Source organism: Tiliqua scincoides, chromosome 6, assembly GCF_035046505.1.
Source record: "Tiliqua scincoides isolate rTilSci1 chromosome 6, rTilSci1.hap2, whole genome shotgun sequence".
In the NCBI taxonomy this organism is placed as follows: domain Eukaryota; kingdom Metazoa; phylum Chordata; class Lepidosauria; order Squamata; family Scincidae; genus Tiliqua; species Tiliqua scincoides.
This window is the reverse complement of record NC_089826.1, coordinates 46962555-46986459: the sequence shown is the minus strand read 5'-3', so window position 1 is coordinate 46986459 and position 23905 is coordinate 46962555. Positions and strand designations below refer to the sequence as shown.

Sequence of the window (23905 nt, the reverse complement as noted above, 5' to 3'; positions counted from 1 at the left end):
GACATGACCATACTTGTCCAGTTTGGGTTTTCAGCTTTAGTTTGTGATAGCATTACTTTATCTGGCTTCAGTCCCTGATAATTTCAGTTTTGCATACTTGTTTATGAGGTCACCACAGTGTTTTGCAAGAATTCCAGAGTGGTTTCAGTATTATATATTGCGTCCTACATAGTAATAGCTCTATTATATCAATTTGTCTGTTCTGACACCTCAATAAGCATTAGCATATTTAAGCTTGAATATTTCAATTTTTATTTAATAATTGGTAAAAATCTTATCACTGCATTATATTTTTGCTCTTTACATTACATTAATATTTCTTGATATGGTTTATAGACTTTCACATCTCTTTTTTTCCTCTTTCCTTAAGTAGTTAAAATATTTATGAGGATTTTTTTAACTTACTAACTAATAAATAGACGTTCTAAATGCCTGATGCAAGATATGCAGTCATTACAACATAAACTTGAATATGGGTCAGCCAGATGTGTTCTAGAATCCTGAGCTTTGTGGTTTGAAACATTTTTTGTTTAGGCTGAAATGAAACAAAAAATTGTTTTATGAGGAGTCAGACCAGTGGTCCACCTATCTTGGAACACTTGACGGGATTGACAATGACTCATTACAATGAAACCTACAATTTCAGGCTGAAAGTTTTATCTGTGCTACTTGGAGATGCCAGGGATTGAACCTCGTACCTTCTGCATGCACATCAGATCCTTTTTATTGTGCTATAGTTGCTACCTCTATACTGTTGACTGCAATCTTATACACATTTTCCTATGAGTAAGCCCCATTGAACACACTGGGACTTGCTTCTGAATAGACATGGATAGGATTTGAACCCTAGGGCTCAATCCAGAGAAGAACTTGGGCCAGTGCCAGTCCCTTGCGCCAGCCCAGGAATGTAACCATATAGCACGTTTGCACTTTTTCACAATCAATCTGCAGCAGGCACAGAGGTGCACTGGCACACAGAGGCTGAATCCAGCCTCCTTGGCGGCCTGCATGGCAAGCTTTGCATCAGCCCAGCTGGGCCGACGCAGTATTCTGGGGTGGGTGAGGAGAAGGCAGGGAGGAGGTGGGAGGGAGGTGTTCCTGGGCAGGGGAGGAAGGGCGGTGGGCGGCCCCAGGGGCAAGCGGAATGTGGAAGGTGGGGGAACCTGGCAGTTATGCTTGATTCCAACCCTGTTCCTAGGGAATTTGGAGCGGCTTCAAGCTGCTCCGCTCTCCTCAGACTTGTGCCGCATCCGGAGGTGCTGCAAGTCCAAGGAGACCCATAGGGGCCAGGGTATCCTACCCAGAGGTAAAGGGAAAAGGTTTCTCTGGCTGAGACACTTTGGGCCCCTATCCTGCGCTGGGTATAGCGCAAGCCTCTTAGTTTGATTGTTCCAATGCAGAATGGGATTGTGCCCTTAGTATTTTTCCCTAACTGCAGTGTGAAAAAACTGGTTTTGCCAGCATACTTAACAGATCACCTTAAGCTAAACAGCTAAAATAATATTGCTTATAATAATTATAAAGTAATAACAGAATACAAGGAGGAGATTCTTAATGTAGGTACCTAATTTGCTCTGTAGCTGTCAAATTTTGTTAAACATTTCTTTAGAAGGTATTTAAGCTAATATTTCCACATTAAAGTTGGAGCCAATTGCAATAAAATATGACAGTAACATATGATATGAACATTTTGGAAAATTTTTGATGGATTTGTTTACCTGTGTCTCAACTTTGTTGCTAATGGAATTCATGACTAAAATTCTCAACAACACACTTTTGATACAAGTCTTGGGCTACAATCCTGAAGTAACTTTTATTTCAGAATATTTCCCCAGAGACCTTCATGGTTTGTTTTTTTTATAGGCATGTACTATTTCAGTGAACTTGGGGCTGGATCACACATGCGAATATGTCAGTTGACCTGCTTTCACTTGATTACTCAACACAAAATATGTGCAAACAAAATTATTTTTGCTGTTTTTTCTGTGATGGCTCTTCCAAACTTCCATCCAATCAAGTGATATGCATGTGTGAGCAGGAATTTGATATAACAGAATGTGGCTAGGTATAAACTATATATTTATAAAGTAGATTAGACCAGCGTATCTCATCCAGTGGTACACGGGCCACCGATGGTACTTGAGGTGGTGTCCCATGGTACTTGAGGGCCCCCCCCCCCCAGATTCCCACTGCCTCATAGCAAAACCAGCAATGCAACACAACAAGCAGCACTAGGAGGCTCAGCTTGGTGGGCAGAGTTCTAGTGTTCGCTTTTTGCATGCTTGAAAAAGCCTCCCTGTCCACCTTGAGCCTCTTACTGTTGTTTGTTGTGTTACCTGTGGCCTCCAAATCCAGAAGTAACTGGTGATGACAGCAGTTGGTGTCATCACCAGTTACTTCTTGTGGTACTTCCAATAGGTGAACTATGCAAAGTGGTACAGTAGGGGACAAACATTGAGAAACGCTGGACTAGACACAAATAAAAAGCTACAATCAATGGCATATAGGAGTGTGTTGATAAAGGATTAGGAAGGTGGCAGTGCGTATGGGTTACATTAGTTCTCAAACGTCCCGGGAGATTTACTCCTGGGGGAAGTCTTTGCGGGGTGGGGTGGGGCGGGGGCGAGGGCAGCAAAGTGTTGTCCAGGATCACACCCCTGCGAGGGAAGTGGGGCTATTTTTAAACTAAACATAGTGCTCTCAGGGTCTGGTGTAAGCACTATTTAGAAGCTGTGGGGAGCCCTGCAAGCGCTCTGTGGGGCTCCCCACACCCCCTGAAAGCATGTATGTTTAGTTTAAATATAGCCTCCCCCCCTTCTCCTGTAAGGGTGCGATCCTGGGGATTGTTTCACTGCTTTCCCCCTGCCTCTGCCCTTTAAAGGCAACAGGACATCGTTACACAAGCTGGTGGGTCATGACCCACCAGTTTGAGTACCACTGGGTTACATGAATGCCACTCTATAAGTTGGCCAAAACTGCCAGTTTTAGGTAATTTCAAAATACATTGAACATCTGAAACTGAAAAGTATAACTTTTCAACCAGAAACAACATCTGTACAGGTAAAACATGAAGCAGAAAAGTGTAATAATAAAGGTTTTAGTAGAAGAATAAGAGAAGCCAAACCAGAACACTAAAAATTGTGGTAGAGGGATAATGGTGTAGATATGCTGTTGTATGTGTCAGATAATTCCATAGCAAAAATTCTTCAGTTCAACAATGAAAAGGATTCACAATCATACTTTCCTGGAAGCAAACCCCATTGAATGCAGTAGTTCTTCCGTCTGAGTAGATATGCATAGAATTATGTTTGTAAGTCAGAGGTTCAAAGAGGAAAAGTCAAAAACTGCATTGGGTGCACCCAAACCTTTAGGTATATCTAAAATAACTGTTTGGATCCTGTTGCAACATACTATCAATTAAATAAATGATTGATGTTCTGTTTGTGTATCTGTTTCTTATAGGAGTGCAAGAACCTCAACATGAGAAGATTATTACAGTGTCTGGGAACGGAAGTATTCACAGCCCTAAATTCCCATACACTTATCCCCGCAGCACAGTACTGGTGTGGCGATTAGTAGCAGTTGAAGAAAATGTGCTGATACAGCTCACTTTTGATGAACGATTTGGGCTTGAGGACCCAGAAGACGATATATGCAAGTAAGTTCCTATTGTTTAGTTCATATAAGCCCAGTGGAAATGATGGTGAGACCATTAGTAACAGGCCTCAGTTTTCATTCATAGGATTTGTCTGTCATCTCACACTGTTTAACAGATGCTCAAGGCCCAAGACCTCCTGACACCTGAGGCAGCTTGCACAATGCCTCCCCTTACCTGATGATGTGCTAGCCTCTTCTCCTCCCACTCTCCAATGTTCTAACTCAGCACTCTCCTTACCACATTTCCTCTTCCTCTCTGCCTCCTTCTTGCTTTTCCAGTCCACAAAGTGGAAGGAAAAGGAGAAGCAATGAAGGCAAGTAGGCAGAGACTTGTTCAATCTGTTGAATTTCAGTTGGCCTCATGATTCGGCCAGTCCAAAGATACTGCACACTGTATAGATAATTACAGACTTTATCAATTTAAATATGCTGCCATTAAATATAAAGGTCATTTCTGTTGGTATTTAACCTTTTGGACTCTTAGAAGCATTGGTATAGCTTTAATATGATATCAAAATTTTACTGAATTAGAGAAAAAGTATTCGTTAAATTGATACTTTAACAGCACATGGCATCATTGGGCAACAGTTTAAAAGCAACATGTTAGATGTAGAAGAAAACTGTCAAAATACACTGTATTCGGGGCAGGTCAACAATCCTTACCCACACTACTTAAAAGGGAAAGATTGGTTATTTTAACTTTTATCCCCCGCATTTGAAGTAGAGTGTGGTAAGGATTGTTGATCTATCCAAAATACAGTATATTTAACTTGAATCTCATGGCTGTAAATCTTAAAAGCATAAAGTAAACAAAGTACGAAAATAACAATGTCATGCAAGACTGCAATACAGTCTTTGTGTGGGGTAGGAATTTAAGAGTAAAAATAGGTCATGCAAGAGGCATCACCCTTTAATAACCTTCCATGTAGGAAAGCTTAAGGATGATGAAACATTTTAGGTTTTAAAACACAGAACTGATATATTCCAATGTTTTTTTCCCCTTTTTTACATCTAGTATCATACATCTATACCACGCATGTCAAACCCATTTCATATAGCTAAATAGCATTCATGGTGCTTGCTGAATGCTGGTCATTAAGCAGGTAATGAGCAGAAATAAGTAACTTTTTTCTAACTTAGGAATTCATTAGCTGCAAATGACAGAAGAGAAAAATGGAGAAGAGGTTTCCAGTGTTTTTGCAGTGGCTAATGTGTATCACTGATAGTTTCTTTATATCCCTTGAAGAATAGATCTATTCTAGACCTTAAGTATGTTGTAGGTATTTTTGGATGCAATCCTGACCTCACTTTCCTGGGAGTAAGTCCCACTGAACACAATTGGACTTACTTCTGAGTAGACCTGCTTAGGATTGTGCCCTTTTCGGTCACAACCCAATAATTCAGTGGGTCTATTCATTTAATTGGATTAGTGGGTTGTGTGCTACATCAGGTTTCTGAGTGCAATTAAGTGAACATTGCTATTAAAATGTTTGATTAGACTAACACCTTGGAAAGAATTTGTTACAGTGCATTGCCTTATATGGGGTTATCTGAAACACCTGAATAGCTTGAAATACATAAAATACATAAAATTAGAAGAGCTATTCATATATACTTAATTGACTATGTACTACATAGGTCAAGTACATTAGTTTTGCAAAACAAAAAGACTGTCATGTACAACTTCTTTTTGGATTTTTATGGTTCATTTCTGAATTCTTTAGAGTAGTGTTTCTCAAGGTTTGACCTCCTCCATACCACTTCACATGGTCCACCTATTTAAAGTACCACCAAAAGTAACTGGCAATGGTGATTACTGTCATCACCAATTACCTCTGGGTTGGGAGGCCAGATGTGATGCAGCAAACACCAGTAAGAGGCTTAGGGTGGATGTGGGGAGTTTGAGCTTGGAAAAATATGCTTCAGAGCTCTGCCTGTCAGGCGGAGCCTCCTACCATTCTTTGTTTTATGCCTCCTTATTTGAGGAAGGTCTGCCGTTTGGAAGTTGAAAGTTTTTTTGTGTCAGATTTGCTTGGCACTCTTCCCCTGACATGCATGGCGAAACAGATCGCAGCATGGTCACTGTTCCCCAGTGGCTCAGTAGCATTCACATCCCTAACCAGGTTCTGAGTACCACACAATAATAAATCCAGAGTCACTTGTCCTTTGGTGGGCTCCATGACTAGCTGCTCTAAGGAACAGTCTTTTACCATGTCAAGACTGCTAGATTCTACCCCCCCCCTTTTTTACCTTTTTAAAAGGTAAAGAGAGAAAGAAAGATAGAAAACACAATAAAATTAAAATAAAAAAATAGATAAGAAGTACAGAATTCTACCCTTTCTTCGACATAGATGGCTACCCCACCTCCAGCATGCCCCTTCCTGTCCCTCCTATAGAGTTTGTAGCCTGGGATAGTGATATCCCACTGGTTCTCTGCATTCCACCAGGTTTCTGTTATGCCCACTATATCAGTGTTTCCCCTAGCCACCAACCAGTTCTCCAATCTTTGCTTGCAGACTTTAGGCACTCGCATAAGCAACCCTCAAGAAGGGCTGCTTATCTGCGCCTTTATGCCCACAGCTTCTCATTTTGCTGGGCTGGTTGTCCCATCATGCTTCCAGTACTAATTCCTATTCTATCATTTTCTTGTTGTGTTCTAACCTCCCCATCCTCATCCCATAGGGAAGTCCGAAACAGGATGCACTTGGCTCCTGTTGGCTTTCCCCCAGTGTTACTATCTGAGTTGGGTTTCTTTCTCTAGTTCTCACAGATTTGAACTGACAGACATACATTTGTGTCAACATCATTCCATAACCGTTATTGGCATTAAAACAATAATTTACAACAATAATAATAATAGCCGGCACAATGGGTGTGATGCCCAGTGGGAAAGACATAGCAGGGGCTAATAAGAAGGAAAAACAAAAACAAAAAAGAAAAATAAAAGAGGAAAGCAGGGAAAGTATAAGATCAGGGTGGGGGTTTTAACTCAGAAACTGCAGAGAGAAATTCTGCTACTACATTGGTAGTAGCCACAAGTGGTCACTCAAGAGGGCAAGTAAGGGATCAGTAAAAGTACCAGAGAGAGAAGAGAGCAAGGGGTACAAGTGTGTTTCTCGAAGAGATTGGTGAGCCGGGCAACAAAGTAATATGTGGTCCACTGTGTCTGGTTCTAAAGAACAAAAAGAACATAATCTACGATCACGCGGGATGTTGGAGAATCTGCCGGAGTGAACTGCTGAGGGGAAGATATTAAGTCTCGTGAGCATAAACGCTCTCCTCTTAATAGGGTTAATCAACATACTGAAATAATTAAAAGGGTGCCCAAGTGAGGGGAGAAGGCCAAAAAATTGAGGAGAACAGGTTGAAATTGGAAGAAAGTTAGTTGAATTCAAATTGAAATTGGAAGAAAGTTAGTTGAATTCAAATTCCCAGAGTTTGGATTTGATAATTGAATGGGCGCTATGGAGGTTAGTATCTGCAACAAATTCAGGGGACAAATCTAGTGATAAAAGTTTGGAATCGATGAGTTGGAACCACTTGGAGAGGTAAGAATCCTTAAAAAGGTCTTTTAAAAGGGACTCAGAATGAGTACTTAAACGTGGACGAAGCCAGAACTTGAAGGTGAGGGACCACGCGATGGTAGAGAGGAGGTGGATCCCTAGTTCAAGCATAAGGGTAGACAATCTAATGAAATTAGGGACCCCCAAAATTCGTCTAAGGAAAGAGGTTGCAACTTGGTCCAAATCTTGGTTCGCAGCCTCAGTCCAGATGGGGGCACTGTACAACAATTGGGAGATAATTTTGGTTTTGAATGTGTGGAGGGCAGCAGGTACATACTGATTGCCACTGGTATAATGAAAACAGGCAATCGCATTTAAGTGAAGTGACGATGAAGAAATAGCATATTTTCTGTGAGGGAGCCAACTGTGACGAAAATGAAAAAGAATTCCCAGGTATTTAAAGGTTTGAACTTGTTGAAAAGTAAGATTACCTGTCTTCCAGGGGAACAAAGCCCAAGATTTAGCGAAAACCAAAATTTTGGTTTTCTCAGAATTAATTATTAAATCATTGGATAGACAGTAATCTTGAAAGGAGGACAATAAATGACATAGGCCAAGTCTTGTAACAGACAAAAGGACTGTGTCATCTGCATAAAGAAGAATGGGAAGGGGGACACCATTGAGGAAGGGAAGGGAATTCTGACAACTAGATAAGTGAGAGGGTAAATCTGCCAGAAATAAATTAAAGAGGAGAGGAGCGAGTATACAGCCTTGACGAACTCCTTAATTAATTGGAATTTTATCAGATGTGGAACCCAAGCCATTAAGATGAACCCTACAGAAGTTGGATGAGTGAAGGTGGCAAATTAGGAAAAGGAGACGGGGATCTATCCCACAAAGACGGGGATCTATCCCACAACTGTCCAGTTTGTTCCACAACATGGCCCTGCTAATAGAATCAAACGCTCCGCGGAGATCTATAAAGGCCGCGAAGAGTTTGGCACCCTGGTGGACAGAGTACTTCTCGGCCAAGTAGGAGAGCAGAAAGGCATGATCAACAGTAGATGCACCTGGGCAGAAGCCAATTTGTTCTCTACCTGGTAGGGCTTTGGAAAGAGCCCAAGATGATAGTCTAGCGAGTAGATATTTGGAATAGAGCTTCCCTATAAAGGAAAGAAGGCTAATTGGTCTATAATTGCCCGGGTAAGAAGGGACACCTTTCTTAAAGATAGGAATGAGGGTCATACATTTGTGTATAAGGTTAAATCGTAGTTTCCCAAATTGTGGGTCATGAGCCCATGTGTGGTGGGTCACAAGCCAATGTTACCTAGGCCTGATCTCCTGGTGGTGCTGGAATGCCTCATTGGGAGGCCCCACAGGCTTCTTCTGGGTCGTACTCAGTCCTTGACTGACGGTCTCCATGGGCCTTTCTGAGACCTGTAATGGCGAATAGAGTGCATCACAGACCTGTTGCAACCCAGTCCTCTGGGACCTGCCAATAAAGCATTCTGGCACGACTTAGAGCATCATGTTGCAACCCCTGCAGAGGACAAGGTGAGTTGCGGCACTGAAAGAAGTTTGGGAATCACTGGGTTAAATCATTTGTAAAATCTTGTAGAAGTCTGAAATTCTACATGGTTTAAAGAAAGTTTGCTGATATCTTAAATGCCCCTGCCCCTGCCCCAAAACTACCATTCACACTGCTCTGGTATCTGGTGTTGTCATTGCTTCCATTTACATTGTGTATAAGTACAAAACCAGTGGGAGTGCAACATCTTGTGTTTACATAAACATCTGTGTAACATGCAGTATTTATAGAACAGATTATGATCTGTACCTCAAAGTAGAGCAACACTATTCCTTTCCTATGTTCTCCTTATTAGTTTCACCTTGTTATCCTGTTAGAGCTGAAGTTCAGAGCACATGTGAGGACATGTGTAGCAATGATCCTTTCCTGATCACCTGATAAACTTGCAAGTTTTTAGAAGCTTCCTCCCTTTTTAAAACTTTGCAAATTCAAAGTAAGAACTAAACAAGAAAAATAATTGCTCTGAATTTATTTCAAGATGGCTGCAGAGGTTAGCACCTGTCACATGCATTCTCCGACATGAGACACATTGTTATGTGATAGATAGTTCTTTGTTGAAGTTTTGATTACTTGGCACCATGTGCCAGGATGGGCATGAATCAAGTGCCCAGCACCTCTTTATAACTTTTGAGTCAGATTCAAGAAGGCAGAGCACACATGGGAGTTAAGAAAATTCTCTCAGACTTTGAGTCTAGAAAAATTTGCTCTTTGATGCTACTTCAAAGGGTATTTTGTAGTACTTAGCCAATTTTGTAAAAAACATGTAGTAAAACCAAAGCTGGAAGATTGGTCCAGGGGATGACATCAAGATCCACAGTAAAATCTTTGATGTTGATGTCTACGCAGAATGGAAGATTCCATTTTAGTGTGTTTTTTTCCTTTAACAGATTGAAATGTTGACAACATTCTGTCATAGATCACCTTATTCACTTTCTTGAAACATAATATGAAGTCAATCATATTGCCATCATAATCATCACATCTTTTTCATACACATGAATTTTTTCCTTCTAATACACTTTCCACTTGAGGGAACACACCTGCTGTTATCATGCCTGGGACTCTGCAACTTTTACTTCAGCTTTCTTTTCCCATTAACTCTTCACATAAGGTACTGGAGCAAATGTGTTGCTGTGATTACTTAATAATGGCCAATCCATATATAATCTGTCATTACCCAGGAACCTCCCCCCCCCCCCCCCAAAAGGAGCACATCAGACAGAGACTTGGGTTAATAATTTTATTAAAACAATATTTAAACAGACCTGCAGCAGGGAAAAAAAATCCTAACAAAAATCCCCTCGCTGTCCTGGCACTAAGTTTTGGGGGAAACAGCACTAACCATCTTCCTCCCCCATAGCCCACACATGAACATCACAATCTGGCTCAAGGCATCACCCAGTTGTCGACTGGTTTATCCTATCCCTGCCAACCCCGAAGGGTTGAAGCAGCTGGTTTGTAGGAACCTGCACAGGCAAAGCCATGTGTTGGCCCTTACCAAGAGCCAGCCAAGGGGCCGGCCAGCCAGCTTCTCAACCTGGACAAGTATTGTAAGAGCAGTCCTGGCTTACTCCTTGACCTTGCTTATCCCAGGAAGTATGCAAGGCCCACTCCTGTCTACCCAGCGAACACATTACCTGCCACACAGGGTGTTAGCCTTGGGCTTAACCATCACCGTCCCACCAAAAACCGAACAGGCTTTGGAGACTCTGCTGCAGATCAAACAGAAAAATATCAGTTCCAGCCTGCAACAGATGAACCCCCATTGGAATGAAACAAAGCCAGGGAAGAAAAAGTGATGCCAGGGTGGGAGATGCATTTCCCCCCACTGCAGGACACCACCCACCTCAAGTAAGCATTGGTTTTGTGCCGTAAAACATAAACTAAATGGGGGTTAACAGCTCCACACCAGACCCTGAAGGGGAGCATGTCTGATTATATGACCACAATTCATGGTAGCCAACAATGAATGAGGGCCAAATCCCTACCTGAATCCTCAAGGACAACAAGGTCCTTTGACCAGGATTACCTGAGGGGGCAACCTGCTGTCCATAAATTCCTGTAGCAGAGGGACCAGCTGGCCCCAAAGCATTCCCCTCTTGGCGGCCCACCAAACCCTGGCAACATCACCTAAACCCAGTTGGGACCCAAAATCTGAGGCTGCCACCCTCTTCCTTGCCCAAAATATGATTGAGTATCCGATAATCAGAACCCGGGCAGGAAGTGACCAACAGTGACCTGAAACAAAAGGAATAGTAACTGCCATAACCACCACGTGTAATCAGCTAGGCAGGCACAAGCCATCCTAAAACTTGCCCACAGGCAGAACAGCACAACCCTGCAAACCAGGGACCTCAAAAAGGGGCATCCAAAAACACAAGCTGCAACATGCAGACCAAATACAGTACCCAGCACACAAGTATTATCACAATCAGACGGTGGCACCCTTCACACTAAGTGTCTGAACTCATACCAGGCTAGGCCATGCAGGCCTATCGGCCTAATACTTATGAATATAATATTTGTATGCCGCTGACCTCCACCGTCCAATCTGTTAAATAGCTGCCGGAGGCAAACCCAGGGCTGCTGCGAATGAGGCTGCACCAATTCAAAGATAATGAAGCCCAAAATCCCCAGGGGAGAGCCCCGAGGACATCAGGGTACAGTTAAATAATACCCAAAGCTGGAACAGTTTTAACAGTAGACTGTCATGATGATATTCTGAGGACTGTCAGAATAAGGGACATGGCACTCGAGGTCCATAGATAGGCCTCCAGAGTTAGGACCAGGCATAAAGCCAACCCTGCCACCTAATCTAAATTCACCCTCTACCCCCGGCTCACTGATCAGTCTTGAATCTGCGCAGCATAAAAATTGCCAAGTCCCCAAATTGCAAGGCCCTGCATGAGACATCAGTCTGGGAGGAACAAAGGACCTCCCCAGTCCAAAAGGCACCAAAAAAAGGACAGTCACCCTAAACAGCCTGGCCTCAAATAAGGAGGCACAAAGCAAATCAAAGGCAATACGCAGCCTGTTAAGAATGGCAGGTGAAATGGGATGATGAGAGTCGGGCAGAACCAGAGTAGCCTACTGGAAACCCTCATTCATCTTATGGATCTGAAAATCAGAGGAAAAATCTGACCACCCAGCCACCTTGATGCAGAAGGCCAGATAGATTGAAATGAAGTGGGCTGAAAGGCAAGTGCCCCTAAGGTGCATAATAAAACACATCTGGAGGGATCAGCCATATTTCAGGCTAAACAAGCAAAAGGCACCCACCTCAGAAAAGTAGCTGGCCCTCTTTGCCAATGCTAAGGCTGACTAGATGACATTGGTGGCTCTGGGAAGCCAAAGGTCCAGAGCTACTCCGGGGATCCTGCTCCAGGCGTGCTATGATGCCAGCTCCAACACTCCTCCTGAAAAAGAGAGAGAGCATTGATGACACCATTCTGCAGGCCCAGCATGTGCCTGGCAACGAAGAGAGCATTAATGTTCTGACCAAGCACATAACCCTTTTGGATTTTGACGTTTGCTAGTTGACAACAAACAGCACAGCTTGGTTGTCACACCAGAAATGTACCATGGTGTTGGAAAACTCCTTGTCCCAAATGCAAATGGCCACCAAAAGTGGGAAGAGTTCCAAAAACATCAGATCCCTCATGACACCCCTCAGGACCCATTCAGCTGGCCATAGGGCAGAGCACCAACAGCCCCTCAAATAAACACTGAAGCCAGAACTACCAGCTGTGTCCAAATGCACCTGAAGTTCTTCCTCAAGAAGGAGCTTGTTCCTCCAGAAAGATACCCCATTAAAATTTTCCAAGAACTTGAACCACAGGTACGCATTGTTACACATGGAACCTCCAGATCTGAACCCTGGGTGTAGAAGGGACAGACCACTCTATGTGTCACAAAGACACTGTAAAAAGGCATGTCCCAGGGCTGTAATCCTGAAGACAAAGTATCCAAGCAAGTCTGCTTCTTCCAAGCAGAAGTCCTCGGGGTGCACCAGGTGGAGCCTGACAGTGGATTCAGTTATCTGCCTTGACTAACAAAGCTCCACCTCCGCAGACATGTACGACGGCTACAGTCTCATCTAAGGAGGTATACTTGACCAAGCACAAATGTTCTGGGATGCCGCCATTAACAGAGGAATCCTTAGGGCAGGGGTATCAAACTCATTTCATTCCAAGGGCCAAATAGCATTCATGATGCTTGCTGAGGGCCAAAAGTGATTTCATTAGGCAGAAAGTGATGTCATTAAACAGGTCATAACCATAAATAAGCACTTTTTCTCAGGAACTCATTAGCTACAAATGACATAAAACACACAAATCTTGATTATATTTCAAGACATGGGAGAGCCCAATATTCATGTGGGCTGCCCTTTCTGCAGTGCCACCTCAGCACTGCTCAGCAGCTGAGAGCCCGAGCGCTGGATAAAAAGCTTCTGCGGGCCACATCCAGCCCCCGGGCCCTATGTTTGACAACTCTGCCTCAGGGTAAGACAAGTGGTGAATAGAATATTCACCATGTGCCTTCTTAGGAATGACTCCCATCAGGGAAATGCAAAGGTTGGGAAGAGGGAACGATGAGAAAGGTCCTGCAACCCTTCCTGCCCCAATCTGCTAACTTACTCCAAACCATTTCCTCAAGCCCCACAACTGAGCAAAGGTTATTTGCCCAGGATGGGCCAGAAGGAGCCGGGAAGGGGATCCTAAAACCAAACTGACATCCTTCCGCAATGTATTTTGCTGCCTTCACATCAGGGTAGCATTTAAGAAGCTCCAACAAAGGAGCAAGCTTAATCAGGGTGGGTGCCCTTGCCTTGAGAGGAAGGGGGAGGAACCCTCCCCCTTTTTTCCAACTTCAAATTGCCCCTTGGCACCCACCTTTGCTCCTGCCATTCTAGGGTGTGCTGAGATGGTATGACGTCCAGCACGGATGGCCCAGGTGTGCAAGTAGCCACAACCTTGTCTACTACATTTACCCGCTGAATTGAATACATAACTGATGCAGTGGGGTTGAACCCACAAAGATGCACCTGCCCCCAACACCCCTGTGTCGTGGGGTTATGAAGAATAATGTGCCGACTATCAGCCCAGTCACCAGTGACTGCCCTAGATAGGGCCACAATTTGATTCCATAGCTCCCTTTGGGAATTCTCCAATCTAAAGCAGGGTCATGCACTAAGGCAAAAATGGTAATCCTGGGCCTTCGATAAAGAAACTGCATAATCCCAGGATACCCTGTGAATGAGGGCCAGGTATTTCACCAGGGCTTCGGCCTTTTTGGGTTGCATTTGTGAGACAACTGCCATGTAAATACAGTAAGCAAATGACCACTTTTTATTAACCCTCCTGTTACGGAGCGCCTCCTGGTCTAACAGGCTCGCCCACTTTAGGAATAGGTTCGGACTCCATTTGGAGCAAACTGAACATATCCATGTACTCCCTCTTCCATATTTCCTCTTTAACCAAAAGGACCAAACGCCCACCTAAAGGAAGAGCTATATCTCCATAGAATCCAGAAAAATGGAACGATGAAGAGTCTGGGAAAAGAAATAAAAAGGGGGACAACCCTTGGTTTATTACAAGGTTGTTGCTGAGGAAAATAGTGAAGAGGGGTGGCTGTTTTGCTGCAGTAGCATGTGTTTTCCAGTGCTACCTTGATGGTTGTGCTTCTGTAGTACAGAGACGGCAAAGGATGGTTGAAAAATGGATGGTACTTGAGGTCAGTCTACAGTTAATGAAACTCAGAGAAAGGGTCAAAGTAAGGTGTCTTTTGTTAGGATCTAAACTTGGGCCTGTCTGCGTATGAAGCATGTGCTCCATCGCTGAGCTATGTCCCTTCCCCAAAGGACACAGGATATTTGCTATTGCCGCATAGTTTATATTGTATCAGAATGCTTGATTTTCATGCCAGGTTGGACATTTGCATTTAGGATTGTATAGAGTTGGCATTAAGGAGGGCGTTGCTGCAGCAACTGGAGTCTGACGGTTCTTTGTGTTTGCCCATGAGAGGATACTGTTGCAGCTTCCTCAGCTCCATCATAATGAAGTACAGCATAAGAGGTGCAGAGAGGCTTAGGAAAACAAAGAATATATAGTGGTGACATGAGAAGAAATAGGACGTGCTCTGAAAAATCAAAGTGATATGAAGTGACTATATATCTGGCTATTGAGAATAAACTGTAGTGGAGAAAGAAAGCTATCGATTCACTCTATTGTCTGACAGCCGTCACATTCTAGAAGCCATGTCTCCTTAGTACTAAATTAGTTTTTATAATCTCAAGCTAAAAAATTATCAGAAGTATTTGTGAAGCTGTTTTTCATCCTTGAATAATGAAACAAACATTTCGGAAAGAAACTTGTAAGATCAAATATATTTCTTTTGCTTTGAAGTATGCAATTACACAATGGAAAATTATTTGCTTTGCTATTGAATTCATTGAGTAAGTAACTATACAGTTGTGAGTTATGATAAACATAATAAATAGACTAAACATCAGGATAGCTGAGGGTTTGCTATAGCAAAGGATTATAAAAAACATGTGAGCTAAGCCTTTCATGCTGAATACATCAGTATATATCTGAGCATCTCAACAGGATTTTAAATTGAAGCTTTATTTCTCTTTTTCCTTGTTGGGCTGTAGATAGGACTAACTCATTCACTGTGCTACTTTTTCAGAGTGCAGAATCTTTAAAGTGCACTAAGATTCAGTTTTCAGAAGTCTCTTTCCTTCCATGGTTGTGCTTCAGCATGCATCAAATTTCAATGAAAGCATGAGGGAAAGAAAATCTACTTGGTGTTGTGAAATGTGTGGGGAAACATTCAGGCTAAGCAACCAAGATGGACATCATGGTGTTGGGAGATGCTTTAGAGGTCATACAATCCAACCCTTTGCTCACTATAGGAAACTGCTATAATATCCCTAAGAGGTGGCAGTCTGTTTGAAAACCATCAACAAGGGAAAGGCCACAATTGTGTGATGTAGACAGCCCTTCATATTAGGATATTCTTCCTGATGTCTAACCTAAATCTACTTTCCTATAGTTTCAACCCACTGGGTTTAGTTCCTGCTTTCAGAAGCCACACAGAATAAGTTAACCCCTCCTACTGAATGACAGCTCTTCATACACTTGAAGATGCCTATCATACCATTAGTTTTCTCTTTTCCAAAATAAGTATACCAAACAATTTTTTTTAAAAAAAGTCTTTTAAAAAATGTTTCTAGAGCACTTTGGAGGCATGGGGAGGCCTGTAGAGGGGGTTGCAGGTTACCTGAACCCTCCAACAAGCCACAGCAACCCTCAGGTAAGTTAAAAAACAACAACAACAACAAAAAACACTTCCCGCCCCCAGCAGGAAGGTTCTCCCTGAGGGTTTGGGTTCTCCCTGAGGGTTTGGGAACCGGAGAGTTAAACTATTTGAAAGAAGGAATAATTAAAAGCACTGAGAAATTTAAGTTCGACTTTGAATTATATTGATGAATGGAAGCTTTTCAAACAGGAGTTTGATTTTTTTTTAAAGAGCTAGTGGACTAAAGTTGGAACAAAGGTATCTAAAAGCTTGCAGCATGTCATTGTCATTAGTGAAATTTTCTCATCTAATAGCTTTAATTTGTTGGATCAGAGTAATTATAGTTTGATAATGCATTGGTTGGAAACTACCATTTACCAGAGAAAAATGAGACTTATGAAAGGTAATAAATAATAATAATAAACTTTATTTTTATCCCGCCCTTCTCCCCAAAGGGACCCAGGGGGGCTTACAACATATTAAAAAAAACAGATAAAAACATAATTTAACAGATAAAAACATATTAAAAACACATTAAGAGAAACCATAAAAACAGTAATCAGATAAAAGTCAGAATAAAAAGAGCATAAAACAGCAGTTCAAGGAGGAATCATGCCTGTAAAAAAACTAAAAGATGCATAAAAGATGTTAAAAAGGCCATAGAGTCAGAAGGCTTGTGTAAACAACAAGGTCTTCAGGCCTCGCCGAAAGGTCTCAAGGGAGGGAGCCATTCTCAAGTCAAGGGGAAGGGAGTTCCATAACATTGGTGCCACTACTGAGAAGGCCCTATTTCTTGCCCCACGTACCTCTTTAGGCGGCAGCACATGCAAAAAGACCTTCTCTGATGACCTGAGAGGACGAGCCGGATTGTACAGGAGTAGGCGATCTCTAAGATAGCCTGGCCCAGAGCAGTATAGGGCTTTAACGGTCAAGACCAGCACCTTGAATTGGGCCCGGAAACGAATGGGCAGCCAGTGTAGCCCCCGGAGAAGTGGGCTGACAAGAGTCAAACCGCCTAGCTCCAGTGACCACACGGGCCGCCGCATTCTGCACTAATTGCAGTTTCCGAACTGTCTTCAGGGGCAGCCCCACATAAAGTGCATTACAATAATCTAACCTCGATGTCACCGTAGCATGGATCACCGTGGTCAGGTCTGCACGATCCAAATACGGCCGCAGCTGGCGCACCAGCCGAAGCTGCGCGAAGGCCCCCCTAGCCACAGCCGCCACCTGGGAGTCCAGAAGCAGCTGCGAGTCCAGGTGGACCCCCAAGCTGCGGACCCGCTCCTTCAGAGGGAGTGCAACCCCATTCAGAGCAAGATGATAATCCAGCACCTGCATCGAGGATTTCCGAACCAGGAGAGCCTCTGTCTTATCCGGATTTAATTTCAGCTTGTTAGCCCCCATCCAGATCCTCACTGCTTCCAGACAGCGCTCCAGGCCCTCAACCGCCACCCTGGAGTCTGGAGGAAAGGAGAGATAGAGCTGGGTGTCATCAGCATATTGATGACACCCCACTCCAAACCCCTGGATGACCTCTCCCAGCGGTTTCATGTAGATATTAAATAGCATGGGGGATAGAATTGAACCCTGTGGCACCCCGCACTTCAAGGGCCAGGGTGTCGAACAGGCATCCCCCAGCACTACCATCTGGGACCGACCCTCCAAGTAGGAGCGGAACCACCGCAAAACGGTGCCTCCAACTCCCAACTCGGCCAATCGGCCCAGAAGGATACCATGGTCGATGGTATCGAAAGCCGCCGAGAGGTCCAGCAGGACCAACAGGGATGCACTCCCCCTGTCCAGTCCCCGGCGTAGGTCATCCACCAAGGCGACCAAGGCAGTTTCTGTCCCAAAGCCTGGCCTGAAACCAGATTGAAAAGGGTCCAGATAATCCGCTTCATCCAAGACCCTCTGGAGTTGGGCCGCCACCACCCGCTCGATTACCTTGCCCAGAAACGGGATGTTGGAGACTGGCTGGTAGTTATTCAGCACAGTAGAATCCAGGGAGGGCTTCTTCAGGAGGGGGCGAACCACTGCCCGCTTCAAAGCGAGCGGCAATGTACAAGTTTCATATAAGATCTTTGAAAATAGATGAACTAGACTTGAATGAAGCAATTAAGTTATGTCTGTCACAGACTGGGGGCTTCTATATCACAGAACCCCAAAGTCTAGTTGGTTTTTGGCACACTCTGGGCTGACTACAGTCTCAACTCCAGTAGAGCAGACTTGCAGAGGGACTGTGGAATTTGTCTCATTGGAGATTTGTAAAGAAAGGCCAGGCAGCTATTTTTCAGTATTGTTAAGGAATCCTGTTTAGGGCTGGATGAGGTGATCCATCAGACTATTCTAGTTCTGATTCTGTAATTTGATATCTGGATTAAGAATAAATAAGACTTGAAGCAGCTTTTGCAGCATTCCAGTGGGGTCATTACATTTATTGCTCAGTGTGACTTCTTTACTTGACTCGTTACCAAAATTTGTATGTGGCAGTCATTGCATAGATGTCTTTCAGAGAGAACTTTCTTGCTATCTTCCAAATCCTGTGAACTAAGGGAGTTGCTTCTCATAAAAATTATTGAATTCTAGGAATCAAGTGGTTGACAGTTGGGCCAGGCTACTTAGGATGGGTACCCAGTGGTCAGATATTGATAGTGGTGGGCCAAAGCCCATTGCTGCACTTTGCCCTGCCCCCCAGAGTGCATAAGTTCAGAGGTGTGAAATTATTCTTTCCCCATTTGTGGGCTTGCACTGGGTGCAGTGTTCTGGGTGGCCAGGCAGGTGTCTTCTCTGGTTTGCCTCAGTTGCACTTGCCAAGCCCCTCTGACACCCGCTGTTTATCTAGTCTGAGATTAGCTGGTTTCCCTTCACAGGATCCAGGTAGGAATTTTTTGCTATCAGCCTGATTGATACCTTTGCTGGCGGTTTTCTCACCTACCCCAGACTGGTGAGAGTGTTGGTGCACCCATTTGCCCTTTTCCATTTTGTTCTCTATGGTCACTTTAGAGAGGTGTTGTGCAGGCCAGGTAGACAGAACTTGCATGCTTGGCATACATTCTGAGATGAGTAAGGTCGGGGCTGAGCAAGGACCACTCAGATGATACTTGTCCAGGTTGGTGAGGCTGGAAAGCCCCCTTTCTGGAACATGCAATGACAACCATAAGGCTTGGCCTGTGGAAAACTGTGCTATCCATCTGCCTTGACCTTTTGAGGTTGGTGGAGATAAGTGCACTTGGTCTATTATAACTTGGAGTCAGGCTATGATGCCTGTTGATGACCTGGAGGAGGTAGACAGTTACCACCATTTTCCCCAATGTAGTTGCCCACATGCTGGAGGGTAGAGTTGAGTTTTTTCTCTCTGTTGCAGGCGGTGTTTGTTAATAATTAAATACAGTGGCCCATTAACCCAAGCCTCTAGTCTGGCATGCTTACTTGGGGGGGAGGGGAGGGTGTTCGGGTAATTGTATTACCCACATCGTAAAATGTTTGTATAATCTGCTGGATCCATACAGTATTCTGTTTTATTATGAGCACAGATTTGATTTCTGACCAGCCTATAGTTTCCCAGGTCTCCTCTCTTTCCTTCTGTATATTTGAGGGATCTCTCCAAACTGGGAGAATGGGCGGCTAAATGGCAAATGCATTTCAGTGTAAGTAAATGTAAAGCAATGCATATTGGGACAAAAAACCCCAAAATTTCACATGTAGGCTAATGGGTCTGCAACAGCTCAGGAGAGAGATCTTGGGGTGCTGGTGGACAGCTCGATGAGAGTGTCAACTGAATGTGCGGCGGCAGTGAAGAAGACCAATTCCTTGCTAGTGATAATTGAAAAGGGAATTGAGAATAAAACAGGTAATATTATAAAGCCATTGTACAGATTGATGGTATGACCACACCTGGAGTATTATGTCCAGTTCTGGTCACCACATCTCAATAAGAACATAGTGGAACTAGAAAAGGTGCAGAAGACAGTGGCCAAAATGATTACTGGGCTGGGCACTTCCCTTATGAGGAAAGGCTACAGCATTTGCGGCTCTTCAGTCTAGAAAAGGGGTCTGAGGGGGGAGATGACATGATTGAGACATAAAAAATTATGCAAGGGATGGCTAGTGGATATGGGCATGCTTCTTTCCGTCTCACACAACACCAGAACTAGGGGGCATGCATTAAAATTGAGTATTGGGAGGGTTAGAACAGACAAAAGAAAATATTTCTTTATCCAGTGTGTAATTATTCTGTGGTACTCCTTGCCACAGGCATCTGGGCTTTAAAAGGGGATTGGTCAAGTTTCTGGAGGAAAACTCCATCACAAGTTACAAGCCATGAGGGGAATTTACAGTCTGAGATTAGCTGGTCACTCATCATGAGGGCCAGATAGCAATTTTTTTCAGTCATCCAATATTGGCTGTGGATGGCAGTTTTTTCATCTACCCCAGACTGGCGAGGGAGGGAAGGTGTGTTCAGTACGTTTCATGCATTAAAAATTGATCACTTGTGTTTGATAAAGTGGCCCAAGTTAAACCCAAGTATAGTCTGGTGTCTTCGTTAGAGGATACAAGCATAAATAGAATGTCAGATACAAGGGAGTGACAGTGAGATGCAACTAGCTTGTGGTCTTGTGTGCTCCCTAAGACATCTGGTGGGCCGCTGTGAGATGCAGGAAACTGGACTAGAGGGGCCCTGGGCCTGATCCAAAAGGGCTCTTCTTATGTTCTTATTCACAAATTAATCAACTTTCCAATTTATAAATGAATAAGCAGTATTAAGGATTTCTAAATACAATGGTGACTTGAGAAAAGTGATTGTGTTTTCAAATAGATTAACTTTGTTTTACAAAGGTTGTTTTAGGTGCATATGCTTATGACATATACCTAAGGCATGCCCCTGTATCTGCGGGTGTTCCAGTCCAGAACCCCCACAGATAGCTGAATCCGTGGATATGGGGGAATGCCCACCACTCTCTGGAGGTGATTGGACCTGTGCTCCCGTCCTGGGCTTCTCCAAGCCTCAGAATGTATTATAAGGCAATAAAAACATTGGTTCTGGTTTTATGATAAAATCAGAATTAACTTTTGCAACTCTTAACAGTAATTCTGTGGCCCACAGAGACCACAGGCAGACATGCACAGCTTCTGTGGGCTCAGAATACCCTCCAGAGGGGGCTCCCAGGGGCGCTGATCCAATTTGTGGTTAACTAAAATTGCAGATATGGGATCCATGGTTATGCAGGCCCTCTGTATTAATGCTACCTTTGCTTCTTAGAAGGTTCTTGTTCACAGCTGTTCCTTCCGTTTGTAAAGTACTACTCTTGCACAGCCAGTATCAGGTTTGCTACCGGTTTTTACAGAGATTGTACTGCATAATTCCTCAGGTCCTTTGCCACATCAGTGTCTACAAGCTGTTTTTTGAAAACTTTTTTATGTTTCTTAAATACCTCACTTGTGTGTTATGCATCAAGCAGCCTGTTTGAATGAAGTAAACTAGTTTGCAGTATCAAAATATTTTGGTAAACGAGCCTAATCCAAATTTATTACTTCTGAAATTGTTTCATGTTGCTTTTTTTGGCTCTTTTTCTAATAGGGTTATTTTTCCTTGAAAATGAGTGCTGTACCCTTAGATCTTGTTTCTGTCTGGGAGACTCTGGGAACAATTAATGTTGAGGGAGCATTTTCCCTATTGGTTACTTACAAAAGATGCAAGTAAATGACCACAAGAAAACGATATAAAAAGCAGTCTCTCTATTCCTGGCCTTCCATATTTTAGCTGTACACTGCAGACCAGGACTTTTGAGCCAAGAATTCAGACACTTCTTGTGGTTTTTTAAATGTTGCAATAAGGAGTTGAATGCTGGCAAAGCCTTGGAAAGTGACATAATAAAAACATGGTATGTATAGACTCTAAATATTATAGCTATATATATATTAGGCACTCTCACCTTGATTTTTCCTGTTACAGGAAGACTAAATGTGCTACAGGCAGCAGATTCATTGTCAGGTTTAGAGCAACTTTTTTTCTGTTGCTTAATTAGCAGAAATAGTAGACAAACCCATGGCCACATCCTAGAGACATTGGTTTCCTCACCTATTTCCCATGTGGTGTGTGTTTTCTTCCTTTCCCCAATTGGTATTTGCTCCATTAGTAAAAACATATGCATGTAGGATTTTAGTAATGGAGCATCTGGCAACTTGGGGGGAGGCAACTTTTATTGATAAAATACTGCAAAAGAAAAATATTAAAGACCCAGTTCAATTTAGGAGGCATTGTGGCTGCTATCTTCAAAGCTTAAAAAGACCAGAGATGCATTCTGACTGACAGTCACCAAAATATTGAATGGTTATTTTCAAATAGCATTAATTTAGCTGCTGCTATCTTTATAGTTTTATATCTAATGATGAAACTAGACTAATGCAGTCAGCATGTAAGTTGCATTGAAGATTCATATATATTACACACTCTGCCCTCAGGAATCATCTACATGGCTACATATGGTAACTGCTGCTTGTTGATCTATGATAGTGGTCTTAAACATTTTTCATGCCACGACCTCAATAAATGAATGATTGGAAACCCACCGCAGATCCCAACCACCTCCTGAGACCCAATTCACTCCTGCCCCCTATCTCCCTGCCTGTCCAATTTCCCTGTGTTTTGTGTTCACAACAAGCCTGTGAAGTTGCAGTCTGGGCAGGACTAGCCTTAGGAGCTGTGGGGCAAAATAGGAAGGACAGCCTATGCAGGATTATATCACGAACTCAGTTTTGATAAGGCAGTAGCATTATCGGATTGAATCCAAGCCTTTCTTGCACAGGCTTTGAAAGATTGCCACAATTCCCCCCATGAGGCTTCACAACCCCATTGGGATCACAACTCACAGGTTGAAGAACACTGGTTTCTGAGCTGTGTGTGAGAAATTTGGGGTTCAGTAGCGAGAAAAGTGCATGCTTGAGGGTAACCTCAAGGCATACCTTTTAATGAAATATTTCTCCTATTCTGATTAATGTTGGAATTCAAGGTCACCCAATGAAATGGATTGGCAATGGATTCAGGATAAAGAAAAGAGAGTAAAAGGAATTGAATAAAACAATATGTAGTTAATGTTAATTCACTGCTACAAGATGTGGTGATGGTCACTGGTCTAGTTGTCTTTGAAAGGAATTACACAATCACTGAGGATTGATCTATCAGGAGCATTAGTTATAATGGGTAAACAGAACCTTCAGAACAAAATGGAGTTCTAGGTGCCCAGGGAAAAACCAAGGAGAAGGACTGTTGCTTCTTCATGTACTGTTGATAGACTTCCTAACCAGTAACCACTGGTTAGCCATTGCTGGAAACAGGATGCTGGACTAGGTGGATGCTTGGTCAGAACTAGCTAGTTAAATCTGGACTGGTGCTAGCCTGTGCTGAATTGGATACGAATAGCAAATGTCATGGCAGTCAGAATGGAATTGATTATATGGCCCAAATCCAATTACACATTCCTGTCTATATCTTTCAAGTTGCACAACAGACCTTCTCAGAAATTAAACAAAAAACTAAAAGGTATAGAATTAAACAACCAACTGCTGAAGGAAGCAGTCAAAAATGAACCAACACAGTTTTATTATTCCCAGGAAAAGTAACTGAGACAGATGAAATTCTGTTGGGAGAGGAGGAAAGTAAAAATTCATACATTTGTCAGAGGATTTGGAAATGCAAACATTGAATAACAGTTTCAGATTAGATGCTGTTTGAGAGATACTTTTATTGAACATGAAATGGCAGTAGATTATTTCATAGCCAGCCACTTCCAGAGTCCAGTCTTAAATTTACCTTGCATCCTTGAATCCGATGCTCTCCTGGCACTGACTGCCA

The 23905-nt window shown here is 43.1% G+C and overlaps 1 protein-coding gene across 2 annotated transcripts in view; it reads left to right on the top strand.

Moving 5' to 3' along the window:
- The window catches only part of PDGFC (platelet derived growth factor C), a 159049-nt gene that overhangs the window by 80236 nt on the left and 54908 nt on the right, over window positions 1-23905 (top strand). For both annotated transcript variants that reach the window (XM_066632228.1, XM_066632230.1), the window contains exon 3: window positions 3463-3658. In XM_066632228.1, coding sequence (XP_066488325.1) covers window positions 3463-3658 — 196 coding nt within the window. The remainder of the gene's footprint in view (window positions 1-3462; window positions 3659-23905) is intronic.